This window comes from Sorghum bicolor, chromosome 2 (genome assembly GCF_000003195.3).
Source record: "Sorghum bicolor cultivar BTx623 chromosome 2, Sorghum_bicolor_NCBIv3, whole genome shotgun sequence".
In the NCBI taxonomy this organism is placed as follows: domain Eukaryota; kingdom Viridiplantae; phylum Streptophyta; class Magnoliopsida; order Poales; family Poaceae; genus Sorghum; species Sorghum bicolor.
The window spans coordinates 25,308,934-25,324,478 of record NC_012871.2 but is presented as its reverse complement, the minus strand read 5'-3'; the positions used below and the strand labels follow the sequence as shown (position 1 = coordinate 25,324,478).

General features: G+C 51.6%; 1 protein-coding gene across 10 annotated transcripts in view; it reads right to left on the bottom strand.

Moving 5' to 3' along the window:
- LOC8063874 (sulfate transporter 4.1, chloroplastic) overlaps positions 1 to 15,545 on the bottom strand; it is a 55,269-nt gene that overhangs the window by 24,545 nt on the left and 15,179 nt on the right. The window contains exons 5-10 of one of the 10 annotated variants that reach the window (XM_021453103.1): positions 15,431 to 15,496; positions 15,241 to 15,348; positions 7,122 to 7,229; positions 6,986 to 7,072; positions 5,081 to 5,141; positions 4,841 to 4,968 (exon numbers count right to left, since the gene is read on the bottom strand). In XM_021453103.1, the coding sequence (XP_021308778.1) occupies positions 4,841 to 4,968; positions 5,081 to 5,141; positions 6,986 to 7,072; positions 7,122 to 7,229; positions 15,241 to 15,348; positions 15,431 to 15,496 (558 nt within the window). The remainder of the gene's footprint in view (positions 1 to 4,840; positions 4,969 to 5,080; positions 5,142 to 6,985; positions 7,073 to 7,121; positions 7,230 to 15,240; positions 15,349 to 15,430; positions 15,497 to 15,545) is intronic. The other 9 variants (XM_002459852.2, XM_021453104.1, XM_021453105.1 and 6 more) reach the window with 9 other exon arrangements.

The following is a 15,545-nucleotide window of genomic DNA, read 5'->3' as shown; positions in this document are numbered from 1 at the left end:
TTGGAAGCATCGTAATACTTGTGTCTTCAATAATAAGAGGCCAAGTGTTCAGAAAGTCCTTACGGCTATTAGCTCAGAGGGGGGGCTTTGGTGCTCAGCGGGGGCCTCCAAGCTCCAGGAACTTGTTGTTAGGTAGGTTGCTACCTTCTGGAGCTTAGGGATTGGAGGTTTTTTGGTCGTTTTTATGTTCCTTGTGTGGTGTTCCTGTTTTCATAGGTCCAGTGCGTGGGGTGTGTGTGTTGGGTCTCTTGGACCTGTTTACCTTTTTTCTACCTTAACGAAATGACGCGCAGTTCTCCTACGTTGTTTGAGAAAAAAGAGAACCAATATGTGGTAATAGGTGTTGCGGAGAGCATCAGCAGTACGCTTCTGCTCCGTCCAGCAGGCAGTGATGGAGAGATCGCCTTGCTGCAGCCCATGAAGCTCGTTGATTACAATGGCATGGTTCTCCTTGTTGCAAAAGCCCTTTGGCAGTGATGTACAAATGTCGTGCAGTCTGGTCCAGATCAAGGACATTGCTGGCGATGGAGTTGTACATGATGGTGTGGATGACCTATGAGAGCGAATAGATCTCAGGAATTGATTGATGTATTGCATTGGGCCGCATGGCTGATTATAAAGGGTACATAGGACTAACACCTCATGTGGGTACACAATATGGTACTATTCCTATTTACTATAATATTAAGCAGCCAGGCCCATGACTAGCCCATAGGGTGATAGGGCGCCTATTCTAACACGCCCCCGCAGTCGAATTGTCAGCCACTCTGCACGTTTAGACTTGCCACCCACCTTTGGAGCCCCCGCTGTTGGCACCTGCACACAAGCACCAGGTAAGCAGACCCTGCTCACCTTCCCTCTCCCCCTCCCCTGCTCCAAGGAAGAGGAAGAGCCCTGAGCTCCCTCACTCACTCACGCAGCACACACACACACAGTTTTCAGACTTGAACTGAAACCTGGAGAACTGAATGAGTGGCAATGAACTGAGTTTTTCCATTGCAATAGGTAGGGTATATATACACAAACTATGTACCTGCTGGTACACTACTTGGATGGTGACTACACCAGTCCAGCAACTACTCTACATGGCTTATCTCAGCCAATACCTACTCTTGTACCAGCTTAAACCAGCCCACTACTCTAGCTGGTGTACTTCTACCAACTATGGAAGACTAAATGGCCTATTGCCATACTTCTACAGTGGCAGCCAAGAGCTGACCACTTGAACCTGCCAAATGCAGGACAAAAGTACAAGAGGGACAGCAGATTATATCTTACACCCGCGATGAAATCCAGCGCAATATTGGCCCAAACCATGGATGGAATGGGCAGGGGCAGGACACCTGGGAGGAGGCACTCTTTTGTACTGCTGGCAGGTGAGGCAGCTAAGGATGAAATCGTTGGCTGCTTTGGCTTGGCCATCAGCTTGTGGGTGGAAGGCAGTTGTCATGTGTAGCTTGGCGCAAAGAGGGTGAGGAGCTCCTTTCCAGAACGCCAAAGTGAACACCGGGTCGTGGTCGGAGGCGAGTAATTGCGGGTGCAGTGAGGTGCACAATCTCGGCGAAGAACGCCTTGGAGATGGTCTCGGCGGTGTAAGGGTGACCTAGCGGGATGAAGTGGCAGTATTTTGGAGAACCAGTTCACCATATTAAGATGACGGACTTGCCGCCCACCTTTGGGAGCCCCTCGATGAAATCCTGTGCGGCGTCAACCCAAACCATAGATGGCAAGGGCACAGGCAGGAGCACGACCCCTGGGAGGAGGTCCTCAGTCTTGTACTGCTGTTCAGTGAGGCAGCCACAGATGAAATCCTACACCACTAAGCGAAGGTTAGGGGCATGGAAGTCGCGGTGGAGCTGGTGCAGGGTCCGCTAGATGCCCTTGTGGCCGTCGTTGTGGATGTCGAACACCTAGTCTAGGAAGAGCATGGAGGACAGGGGGCACATAGAGCTTGGCGTCGAAGGTGACCAGCCCATCCACCAGAGACCATGGCATGGCATGGCGGCCTGCCTGGATGTCCTGCAGCAGTGCCACGGGCACGGGATCGGTGTTGTTGGCTTGGCGCAGCGGGTCGATGAGGGTGAACTATGTGGTGGCCAACAGGAAAGCCGAGGCTGAGTCGACATCGCGATGGGATGATAGAATGTCTAATTGGATTATTGGGCTAACCCTAGAAGGGTAGCAATATAGTATGACATACATGGGCCTCATGAGCCTAATACACTCATACTCTAACATGGGAGAGCACGTCGGCGACGATGTTGGTGCTGCCCGGTTTGTACTCCAAGAAATCGAAGCCCAGCAGCTTCCCCTCCTAATGATGTTGCGGAATTGTTGAGGAGGAACTTGAGGCTAAAATGATCCACGCATACCAGGAAGCGGCAGCCCTAGTGTAAGGCTTTTGTTGGAACGAAACACGGGTTTGGGCGCAGATTTTCTCTATTGTTAGCCACAAACCATGGCAAGATTTTTCTAAGTACATATAGGATAGAAAGATTGCAACTTAAGAAGGCTACAACATATTCCAACTACTAAAGTAGATGCTAAAGCAAATGCTAATTATGATAAGTGAAGGAGAATATAATTGGTGGAATATTTAATATATTGCATTGGGCCTCATGGGCTGATTATATAGGGTACATAGGACTAACACCTTATGTGGGTACACAATATGGTACTATTCTTATTTACTCTAACATCCCCCCGCAGTCACAGTGGGAGAGCTATAGACGGTAAGACTGGAGAAGAAGTTGATAACATCCCCCCGTAGTCATAACAGTCGATGCGCCGCGTATGCTATGGCTGGAGAAGCTGATCAGTCCTCATGCAAGGCGGTAGCCCTTTGTGCCGATGTCGAGGTAGCCGAGCGTAAGGGCGCAGTAGCCGTGGTCGAAGAAGTCGTGCTGAAGATGGCCGAGGTCGACGTAGTTGTGGTTGGGTTGTGTGTTGATGGAGCTACAGGCACACAAAAAGCGCCATGGTAATAACAGAGATGCGTCGAGGCAATCGTCGTGGGAGGGGGTGATGTCGAAGTCGATGCAATAAGGACCGTCGTAGAAGAAAGGCGACGACGCAATCAAGGCAGACGGGGTAGGAACGGGAGGGTCGATGCCGAAGTCGATGCAGTCAAGCCGCCTGAGCGCCGAGGCGCAGCTAGATTTGCCTGATCCAGCAACGCATCGGGGATGAAAGCACGTGTCAGTGTTGCCAATACCAAGCGTACAAGGGAGAGGGCCCCAACCATGTGGTTGTGCTGGACAAAGAAGAAGCAATGCGGGAGAAGACGCGTCGACGAGTAGGTCTCAGCGACGACGCGGGTACTGGCAGCTCGATAACGAAGACCCAATCAGGACGAAGACCTGTGCAGACGGATGGCGCAGCAGGGATTGCGCAACACAATCGTCGATGCACAGATGATGGCGATGGAGATGCAACGGCAAAGCGTACACACGGACAACAATGTTGTGGCTCGATGAGGCTACACAACAGCAGCCCTGTTGCTCGGCGAAGATGCACGTAGTACTCGAAGACGGTGTCGATGAAGTCGATGTCGATGTTGGAGTAGAACGCGCGAGGTCGACGAGCGGTGGGCGACTCAATCCCGATCAATGATCGGGCAAACCAAAAAGATACAGCAGCAGCAGATCGGGTGTACCCAGTCTTGATCGGGCGGCGCAAGGCGCATGGCGGGTCACGAACATGCAGGGTCGATGGCGCCAACGCAGATCGACGAGGTGGAGATGGCAGATCCGCCCGGCAATAGCGACACGCCAGATCTGGCTGCCTCCATGGCAGCACAGGGTCAAGGCTTGTGGCCAGCCCTAGCCGCCACCACGGCGACACGGGACGGGGCGAGATCCATCTGCCTCCATGCGATGATGATCAGGTGTTGATGGCGACAGCCGACGGTGAGCCTGGGGACGAGGCGGCGGCAACATGGCAATGACGTAGGGGAGATCCCGATCTGCTGTGCGACGACGATGGTAGCCGGATCAATAGGATCGGGCGCCTAAAGAGAGGCGCCGCCCCCGGTGGAGATCGACCTCTACCCGGGGCACGCAGTGCAGAAGCGGCGGTGGCTAGGGTTAGAATCTAAACCTAGACAAATGATACCATGAAGGAGAATATAATTGGTGGAATATTCGATATATTGCATTGGGCCTCATGAGCTAATTATATAGGGTACATAGGACTAACACCTTATGTGACACCTTATGTGGCTACACAATATGGTACTATTCCTATTTACTCTAACAATAAGATAGATGATAAGGGTGCTAACACATCCACCAACTACTCTAGATAAACACAAGAGTTATAGAGGTCTATCAAAGGCCTCCAGTGGCGGATGGCGTGGAGGAGACCGATGAGCTCGTGCTCATAGGCTGCCAAGGAAGCATGATGCGGCGTGGTCGCTCGACTGAAGAAAGTTATCGGTCGTTTGACTGAAGAAAGTTATCGGTTGACTGAAGAAAGCCGGCAGTGCCAGGACAGAAGCAGTGTGTCGTCTTGAGCGTGATGAAGGTTGTTGTGGCCGTGTCTGATCACCTGAACCACTCCCTTTACGACAAGGTGGTCAAGGCTTAGGGGTGCGGTGATCAAGCCATAGTCGTGCACAAATTTGTGGTAGTAGCCCCATGAATCCCTGAAGGCCAGAGACAATTGTGGGCGCAGGCCACTCTAGCACCGCTGGACCTTGCCTATGACCATGGCGACGCCGTCGGCGGAGATGACATGGCCCACGTAGATGAAACATAGGGTTTCAAAATGGATAGACAAAATACAATACCAAAGCTTAATCTTAAGGAAAAGGTGTCACAATGACATGTATAAGTGTTACCTGAGGTATATCAGTAAATAATGGGGTCATAAATAATAGAGCACTACCAATGATTATGCCCATTATGATTCCAGATAACCCAGTTTTTGCCCCACTTTCATGATTCACAGCTGACCTAGAAAAGGAGCCTACATGAACCAGCATTTTAGACTCGTAAACTTTTGATCTAGCACCTAAGACTATGGAAAAGAAGAATAAAGAACTCAGTTATTTCTCATTATATAGTGTTAAATATTTTACCTGTGGCAGGATATGAAGAGAAGAATGAACCACAAATATTTGCTATGCCCAGACCAAATAACTATAACAAAGCAAACATGAACAGAACAGTTAATTTGAACAACTATGAACTTTATTAGGAGACAAAACCTGCAATTCTGAATGCAAAAATACATATGATTCCATATATTTCTTTAAACCAATTTATTACTGAGTTACTGAATCAAATTATATAGGCCAAAATTCTCTATAGTTACCAATTAGGACAAGTGTGTCTTGTGAAGTCAACAAGAAGATGCATAGAAAAGCTAACATTTTATCCATTCGTTCTTGGCATATTAACTATTGCAACCTACAAAGTTAAAATCTTCCGGACGATACATTGACTACCACTGCAGAAAGAGCTTCATCCTACAACACAAAAACTTTGCATGAAAATTTCATTATTCACTTACATACTATTAGAGATATGTATGTACTTTTACTTGTACTCTAAGTTGTATCTTGACTATATATATGAAAGTCACCCTCCCTTAACGGGTGTAAGGTGTTTCCCTAATTCTCTACATGGTATCAGACCCCTGGGTTCCCTTCCAGCCTCTGCCCTAACTTCTCCCTGCGCGCGCTCTCCTCCCCTCCGTTTGCACACATCAGCCGGCCCCGCACGCGACCCTCCCTTTCCCATGCGTAACTCCGCTTCCCCGCGCGCCACCACATGCCCGTGCGATGTTCGCGCCGTGTGTGCCTCTGCTTCCCGCACGCACTTCTGCTCCTAGCTCGTCTCTACCCTCTGTTCCATTGGCCTTCCCTCCTGATCCCTGCTAGGCCGATCACTGTCGCCCCCTATGCGACGATCGCTGTCCACTCCCAAGTCCAAGTCACCCTCAAGCTGAAACATCCGAACTTCCACAAGTGGTTGCCTTTCAACAAGTCTCGGCTGGGGAAGTCCAGGACCTAGTCATGGAGGACAATCAGTCAGCACATCACCTCTGGGTCGCCATCGACAAGTAGCCCACCGCCATCTTCCTGCACGAGGAGTTCTCTATGAAGCAGGGGGGCCTCTCCATCCTTCCCACAGCCAATACCTCCTTCCATCTCAACAATGTTCCGATTGCGCCTGAAATTATGCGCATTCTTCTTTCAGTTTGCCAATTTACACGTGAAAATCATTTTTCTTTCGAATTTGACGCACTGCACGCACTGCACGACCTCACGGCAACTTGGCCTGACCTCGCCTACACTATTCAGCAAGTCTGCCTCTTCATGCACAACCCACAAGAGCCACATCTTGCCTTCATTAAGCGCATCCTACGCTAAGTGATGGGCAATCTCGACGCAGGTCTCCAACTAGGCACTCTAACTTGGGCTTCTGCATCTTCCTCGGAGACAGCTTGGTCTCCATGCGTTCCAAGTGGCAGACTACAGTGTAGACGCTGAGTATCAGGCTGTTGCACATGCATTTGCATAGTGTTGCTGGTTGCAACAGTTGCTTCAGGAGCTTCACGTCTCTAATTCCTTCGGTAACGATTGTCTATTGTGACGTCGTCAGTGCAGTCTATATGACCACCAATCTAGTTCGTCGTCCATTGCACAAAGCACATTAAGATGACATCCACTTAGTTCGTGAGAAGGTTATTTTAGGCAGGTTCGAGTGCTACATGTCCCTTATGCACATCAGTTCGCGGACATCATGACTAAGGGACTGCCTGTATGGTTGTTTAGTGACTTTCAGTCCAGTCTCTACGTCCAGTTCCCTCCCGCTGTGACTACGGGTGGTATTAGGTCACCCCTCCCTTAACGAGCGTGAGGTGCTTTCCTAATTCTCTACACATACCATGCAGTGATACAAAGAAAATTACATATATAGTAACAATGTTTATCAGCTTGTACTAGGGGACACTAATTAGGCTAGTAAGTGATGCTTGCCTCTTTGTTAGAGTCCAACTCATAACCGTTCTTTGCTGCCAAAGCTTTAGCAATACCAACAGATTCCTGGAATGATATGGTAAAATACTTAATGGTAAGGGTATCTTAGAAAAGTAGTACTAAGCAAATTTCTCACCAAAATGGCAACACCAGTGATAAGTGCTGCAGTTGGCACAAGTGACATTAGATGCTCAAATCCTTGAGGAATGGAGAACTTGGGAAGACCTTGTGGTATTTCTCCAACCTAAGCACGAGAGAGAGACAGAGAGAATGAGTTACTTGTGTAGTTGTCCATCATATTGTGTGCTGTGTTTCGATATAAGCTTAATAATTGATTAATTTTTTATGTACAGTACTAAAGTATCTAAAAAACACAAACTTCTATAATAGAGCCCATTGCACAAATTTGGCTATGATTTCAGTGTGGAGTACCGCCCGGGTCGGCTCAATACAGTCACCGACGCCCTTTCTCGCCGGGAGGATGAGGATGCGTGCCTTGCTGCGACCAGCATGCCGTCTTTCCGGCTGTACGACGACCTACGCCGTGAACTCCAGGAGTACCCGACACTGCGAGCTTACCACGATGGAGTCGCGGCTGAGCAGGGCGCCCCGTGGCGCGTCGTTGATGGCTTGGTGCTGCACGGCACCCGTGTTGTCGTGCCGGCATCATCGACGGTGCTGCCAGCAGTCCTACAGCTGGCCCATGCCGGTCATGAAGGCATCCAGAAGACGCTACAGCGGCTGCGTCGGGACTTCTTCATCGACCACGATCGTCGTTTGGTACAGGACCTGGTCAGCACATGTGTTGTGTGCCAGCGGAACAAAACAGAAGCGCTCCATCCAAGGTGCCTTCTCAAGTCTGGGCAGATATCTCGCTTGACTTCATTGAAGGGCTGCCCCACGTCAATGACAAGAACGTGATCCTGACGGTGGTTGATCGCTTCTCGAAGCATGCACACTTCATTCCGTTGAGCCACCCATATACAGCAGCAACGGTGGCCAAGGCGTTCTTCAACGCCATCGTGCGTCTCCATGGTTTTCCAGTGTCCATCGTCAGCGACCGTGATCCTGTGTTCACGAGTCATGTCTGGCGGGATCTATTCAAGATGGCGGGTGTGCAGCTCCGAATGAGCACGGCATTTCACCCACAAACTGTTGGCCAGTCGGAAATTGTTAACAAGATTATTGCTATGTATCTCAGGTGCCTTAGAGCAACTCCAACAGTTTGCTAAAACTCACTTGGCAAATCTATAGTTTTGCCAAGTCTTAAAACTAAATGTCAAATGGAAAAAAGAGGCCTTCTCTGAAGGACGGCAGAAGCCAGTCTGTTCTAGATTGATTGCAAGATTACACAAGGGGTTACATTATATAGAGGCCCAAGGGGCCTGTTCACACAGCCACATAGGGTGGCGCATAGCTAAGTAATTAGCAGTAAAGGACTAACACAAATACCAAAGGAATACTAGCACTAAGGCCAATGAGATAATCTAACACCCCCCCGCAGTCGGAACGTCGCAGCAGCAGACATTCAAACTGGAGCGAAAGCCTTGGAAGACAGAGGTAGGCAAGCCCTTGGTGAAGACGTCAGCAAACTGTGAAGTTGTTGGGACATGAAGTACACGAACAGCGCCAATGGCAACATGTTCACGGACGAAATGAAGGTCAATCTCCACGTGCTTGGTGTGTTGGCGTTGAACAGGGTTGGTGGAGAGGTAGACTGCGCTGACATTGTCGCAATAGACGAGGCAGGCAGAGGTGAGGGGATGACCAAGTTCCTGGAGAAGCTGTCGTAACCAGGAAGCCTCAGCGACACCATTTGCAACAGCCTGTATTCAGCCTCAGCACTGGACCGGGAGACAGTAGGCTGCCGTTTGGAGGACCAAGACACAAGGCTGTCACCCAGGAAGATGGCGTAACCGGAGGTGGAGCGGCGAGTGTCCAGGCAGCCAGCCCAATCCGCATCAGTGTAGACTATCAATTGTGAGGGGGATGTCCGAGGAATGAGAAGGCCATGATCAAGTGTGCCCCTGAGGTAGCGAAGGATCCGCTTGGCAGCAATGAAATGAGCTTCCCGAGGGTCGTGCATGTACAGGCATACTTGCTGGACAACATAGGCAATGTTAGGCCGAGTGAAGGTCAAGTACTGAAGGGCTCCCACTAGGCTGCGGTAATCTGTAGGATCAGCGACTGGTGGGCCGGCTACAGCAGATACTTTAGCACAAGTGTCAACAGGAGTGGAGCAAGGTTTACAGTCACTCATGCCATGACGGGCAAAGATGTCCAGAGCATACTGACGCTGTGAGAGGAGCAAGCACTCTCCCTGACGCTGAACTGCCATGCCCAGGAAGTGATGAAGAGGGCCAAGATCTTTCATAGCAAACTCTTTCATCAGAGCAACAATGACTCGACGGAGGAGTGGCTGTGACGAGGCAGTGAGGACAATATCGTCCACATAGAGCAAGAGATAGACAGTCTCTGTGCCGCGCCGGTGAATGAAGAGGGATGTATCAGACTTTGCCTCAGTGAATCCCAGGGAGAGCAGAAAGGATGCAAATCTGCTGTGCCATGCACGGGGAGCTTGCTTCAGACCATATAGGGATTTGTTGAGCTTGCACACATGCTGTGGAAGAGCAGAATCGGTGAACCCCGTGGGCTGAGAGCAGTACACAGTTTCAATGAGGGTCCCTTGAAGGAAAGCATTCTTGACGTCGAGTTGATGGATTGGCCAGTCCTTGGAGTGAGCAAGAGTGAGGACTGTGCGGACTGTAGCAGGTTTGACAACAGGACTGAAAGTTTCGTCATAGTCGACGCCGGGCCGTTGAGTGAAGCCGCGGATGACCCAGCGTGCCTTGTAACGGTCCATAGAGCCATCAGCATGGAATTTATGTTTAAAAATCCATTTGCCGGTGACAACATTAGCCTTGGCGGGGCGAGGAACAAGATCCCAAGTATGATTTGCCATGAGGGCAGCAAATTCTTCTTCCATGGCGTGTCGCCAGAGAGGATCAGCAAGAGCGTCACGGCATGACCGGGGAATCGGAGATAGGGCCTCAGTATGGAGGATCCGAGGCTGCATGTATCCATATTTCCCACGAGTCATCATGCCATGGTTGTTGTCAACCGGTGGAATAGGAACAACACCAGTCGGAGGAGCATCCTTGACGAACCGAGGTGGCGAAGGGATGATGGATGAGCAGCGTAACGGAGCAGCAACTGATGGTGACGGTGGCGCTGAAGATGCAGCAGTGGTAGCACGCCGGGAGTAGACTTGGGTGACCGGCGGCTTGGGGAAAACATGCTCCAGAGCTGCAGCAGCAGCGGGGGCACGCCGGGAGTACACCCGAGTGATCGGCGGCTTGTGGAAGCCGTGCTCCAGGGCGGCAGAGGCGTTGGGTGTACCTGTAGGAGAAGGAAGAGCTGGTAGAGGCTCATCATTAGTTAGAAACTCAAGCTCATGTGGGGCTGGAATCCGATGACCTGAAAAGGGGAAGGTGGTTTCGTCAAAAATGACATGGCGAGAGACGATGACAAGGTTAGAAGAAAGGTCGAGGCAGCGATAACCCTTGTGGTCAGGGGAATAGCCGAGGAAGGCACAGAGGGTGGAGCGAGGAGCGAGTTTGTGGGGAGCAGAGGAAGTAAGGTTGGGGTAACAAGTGCACCCAAAAACGCGAAGATCATGGTAGGAAGGTAGTGTACCATAAAGAGTGAAGAAGGGAGTGGACATGTTGAGGGTTTTAGTGGGGAGGCGGTTTAGAACGTGGGTAGCAGTGGAGAGGGCGTCGGCCCAATAGGAGGGGGGCATGGACACCTAGAAGAGGAGAGTGCGAATAATGTTGTTCGTGGTGCGCAGGATGCGCTCAGCCTTTCCATTCTGCGGAGAAGTGTAGGGACACGACATGCGAAGGGAGACGCCGTGAGTAAGAAAGAAAGAGCGGGAGGCGGAATTGTCGAATTCGCGCCCATTGTCGCATTGGACAGATTTGATTGGACACCCGAACTGAGTGCGAACATAGGCAAAGAAATGCGAAAGTGCAGAGAATGTTTCAGACTTGAGACGAAGGGAAATGTCCATAAAAAATGAGAGAAATCATCCAAAATGACTAAATAATATTTGAAGCCCGATACACTCAGGTGACGTCCAGAGGTCACAATGCACTGAATCAAAGGGTTTGGAGGCCATTGAGGAAGAAACAGAAAAGGGGAGACGCACATGGCGCCCCAGCTGACACGCATGACAGAGGTGATCGGCTGCAGACTGATGGCAGTTGATCGATGAAGACTGAGACAGGTGTTGTAGGGTCTCCTTGCCAAGGTGACCGAAGCGACGGTGTCAAGTAGATGATGAAGGGGTGGCAACAAGGACGCAGGGAGCACCGGGTGTCGAAGGAAGCTGAAGGGTGTACAGCGGTCCGAGGCTGTCACATCGAAGGAGGACGTTCCTGGTACGCAGATCCTTCACAGAGAAGCCAGAAGGGTCAAACTCAATAGAAACCTGATTATCAGTAGTAAGGAGGACGTTCCTGGTACACTGATAAGAGGTTTTTGATAATGCCAGGAGCAAGAAGAACATTATTTAGACGGAAAGGGCCAGGAAGAATCGAGCAGCCGGTGCCAACGACAGGAAGTGTGGCACCGTTGCCGACCACGATGGAAGTGGGAAAAGAGGAGGGTGTGGGGGTAACAATACCGGGGTTGGCAGCGACGTGGGAGGAGGCGCCAGAGTCGAAAACCCAGTCACTGGGGCTGGGCTGGTTGAGGGACACCGTGCTGAATGCCTGAGCCAGGGACTGCGGTGTCCAGGGAGCCCAAGTCGGAGGAGTGGGAAGCAGCGGTGCGCCTGGACTTGGTGGAGCAGCTGGATAGCCCGGTGGAGGTGTACCAGCCAGCATGTCGTGCGGTGGAGGAGCGTCGGGGCGCGTCGAGGAAGGGCGGGGGCCACCAGGTGCGGGATTAGGCCACATTTGAATGGACCCGGTCCAGGGGTTGTAGAAGGACGGCCACTGCTGGCCGCCAGGAACGCTGGTGCTACCGTGGGTGCCCTGATTGCGCCCGCCGCGGCGACGACGGCCACAGTTGGCACCAGAATTAGTGCCAGGAGAGCCGCCGATGGGTGGAGTCGTGGCCGGGGGGCGAGGGGGAGCAGCGCTGGGTGCGGGCGTCGTCTTGCCCGGTGCAGCGGTGAGGAGAGCAGTGGGAGCAGCAGATGGTGGCGCCATGTTTAGTTCAGCAAGACGGAGGTCGGCGCGAACGTCGGCGAAGGAGGGGAAAGGCCGCTGGCGAGTAATGATGTGAGTCATGAACTGGAACCGCTCGTTGAGGCCCCGTAGAACGTTGAGCACGAGGGTCCGGTCATTGACAGGTTCGCCGAGGTCGGCGAGGGCGTCAACCATGCCCTTCATCTTGCGACAGTAGTCGTCGACAGTGAGGTCTCACTGGGACAAGTTGCGGAACTCAGCATCAAGGAGCAGGGCGTGGGACTCGCGGTTCCCAAGGAATTGTTCCGTAATCCCAAGCCAGGCAGCACGGGCAGAAACGCCATCGTGCGCGTGGATGATGTCCAGGAGCTCGGGGGAGATGTTGTTGAAGATCCATGACACAACCACACAGTCCATACACTGCCAGTGGGAGTCAGAGGGACGGGAGACGTCGCTAAGGACATGATCCTTGAGCGCGTAGCGGCCGAGGGCGAGCAGCAGATAGCCCCACCACTTGGAGTAGTGGGGAGACTGGAGGTCGAGGACGATCGGGATCAAGTACTTGACGTTCTGGACCGCGCAGGCCTGGCTATGCAGGTGCGCAAGAGCGGCGGCCTCAGAGGAAGTGGAGCGGGCGTCGTCGTCGGAGAGGACGTCGGCGGCGGCGGTGTCCGGGCAGAGGCGTTCGCGGAGTGCGGCCGCCTGCGCCTCCAGGGTGTCAGTCTGCGCGCGCGCCTAGGACAAGGCGTCGGCGGCGGCGCGCACTCGCTCCTGGGCGGCGGCGGCTTCCTTGAGAAGGGCCGCCTCCTACTGGAGTTGGTCGGCGCGGGCAGCGTTGGCTTCCCGGGCGGCAGAGGCCTCGCTCTCCAGACGCTGGGCGGCGGCGAGGGCCTCATCGCGCAGCTGGGCAGCAGTGGCGGCAGAGGCGCCCGAGGCAGATGAGCCGGCGGCCATGGGAGCAGGACGAGCGCCAAGGAGGGGACGCGCGCGCGGTCAGGGAGACGAGCGCGGGCGTCGAAAAGAGGGGTGCGGAAGCAGAGGAGCTGGGCGGAAGAAGGGGCACAGGCCCGATCTTTCACGCGTGTGATACCATGAAGGACGGCAGAAGCCAGTATGATCTAGATTGATTGCAAGATTACACAAGGGGTTACATTATATAGAGGCCCAAGGGGCCTGTTCACACAGCCACATAGGGTGGCGCATAGCTAAGTAATTAGCAGTAAAGGACTAACACAAATACCAAAGGGATACTAGCACTAAGACCAATGAGATAATCTAACATTCTCCAACAGTTTGCTATTTGGGCTTGGAAAAAGAACTTGACATCCTAGGATTTTTGCCAAAATCACAAAATTGAGCCTCCTACAAGTTGGCAAAACTAGTTGGCAAATTGGAATACACGTGATGCCAAGCAATAGAGGACTTGGCATATTTGCCAAGTGAAGGGGGAATTTTGCCAAGCTCACAAAATTGCCAAGTAGTTTTGTCAACTTGTTGGAGGCTGTTTTTTGTGGTTTTGGCAAAAATCCTAGGATGTCAAGTACTTTTAGCAAACTGATTGCCCACGCAAATGGCTGGAATGACTTCCGTGAGCTGAATATTGCTATAATACGTCCTACCACTCGGCGCTACGGGCGACACCATTCGAGGTGGTATTCGGGTGGCCTCCTATCTTGCTGCCGTACGAAGCAGGGTCTGCTGCCACGGAGTCAGTGGATGCTCTTCTCCGGGACCGCGACGCTTTTCTGGCTGAAGTGCGGGATCGTCTTCTCCAAGCCCAAGCTTACGCCAAACAGTACTACGACGCCCAGCATCGTCCGCTGGAGTTCAGTGTGGGCGATTGGGTGCTTCTTCGCCTCCTACATCGTCCGGCGCAGTCCTTGCTGCCTGGCTTTCATGGCAAACTCAGCCCGCGTTACGCCGGGCCGTTCCAGGTCACTGAGCATGTTGGTCCAGTCACCTACAGGCTTCGCCTTCCTGAGGGTGCCCACATACATGATGTGTTCCATGTGAGTGTTCTCAAGCCATTCCGGGGACAGCCGCCGTTTACACCACCGGTCCTGCCTCCTCTTCACAATGGGCGCTTGCTGCACCAGCCAGCACGTGCAGTGCGTGCCCAGCTTCGCCGAGGGGTGTGGCACGTGCTCATCCAGTGGACCGGCATGGCAGACTCCGACGCGACGTGGAAGCACGTCGACGACTTCAAGGCTCGCTTTCCGGACTTCCAGCTCGAGGACGAGCTGTTTCTCAAGGGAGGGAGAGATGTTATGGTGGGCAAGGTGTATCGGCGTCGTGGTTGACCAGGGGGGCATGCTGAATAGCTGGTGCGTGGTCACCAGCCAGCCCGACGCCCAAGAGTCCAGTAAAATAGGAGAATTTAGGAGAATTAGTTGGATATTTCCTTAAAAGTAGCTGAGAGGTATGTTAGGATTAAGTATAAGTATGGAACAATTCAGTTAATAAAAATTTTAAGCCTCGGATTGAGATTTATCTCCTTTGGGCTCCCAGCTCGCCTCTTCTCACGTTCCCATCTACTCAGGCGCCGAGCACCGCGCCTCCTCATTGTCGCCGGGCATTCAAGCCACGGCCTCCCACATCACACCACTACGCCCTAAGGTCCCTGGGGTCTAACAGTGAGTGTGTGGGTAAGCTAATTGCTTACCTCTGCACGGAGCAAGGGACCAATAGTGTCCATTCATCTTCAACTTTTTGGCTACTTGTAGTAACTTGAAATTACATGTGTATTTTTTAAATACTACATGAAATATTTAGAGTTTTGTAAAATTACTCTAATAAAGTTATTCTTGAGCAACTAGAACTATTGTTTGAAGATGTGAGCACAATAAGAAAGGAGGGGTAGTAGTTGACATTTGATCAAAAGAACAGGCCGGCTTCTTCCCTGATATTCAGCAAAGTAGCGGTAAATAAGAGCACAAACTATCATTTCTTCCTTTGGTTGCTCAAGGTGCTGGATGCACTCAGCAATAATTGCTATTTCGTTGCAATATGTTAGTCCACCCATTCTTTATATCTCTCAGTCAAACTGTAAATAAATCTCACCACTGATATGGCTGGTGGATGAAAAATTTTCACAAAAATTGTTCCAAGCACAACAGCTGTCAGAGGGCCAGAAGCTCTTAGGAAACGCAATCTTTTATTGGATTTTCCCTGCAAGGATTTATGGTCACAAACAAGGAAAATGATCAATTTAACTGAAAATATATTTAAAATAAAGAAAATAGAAACTTACTCTATTTTTCATAATTAGAAGAATCGCAAGAAAAGTCGATCCCATCACAAATGGAGGCCAGGAGAACTGCTTTGTTAAGTTAACCAAAGTGTTTAAATTAAATATCAGAACTAAT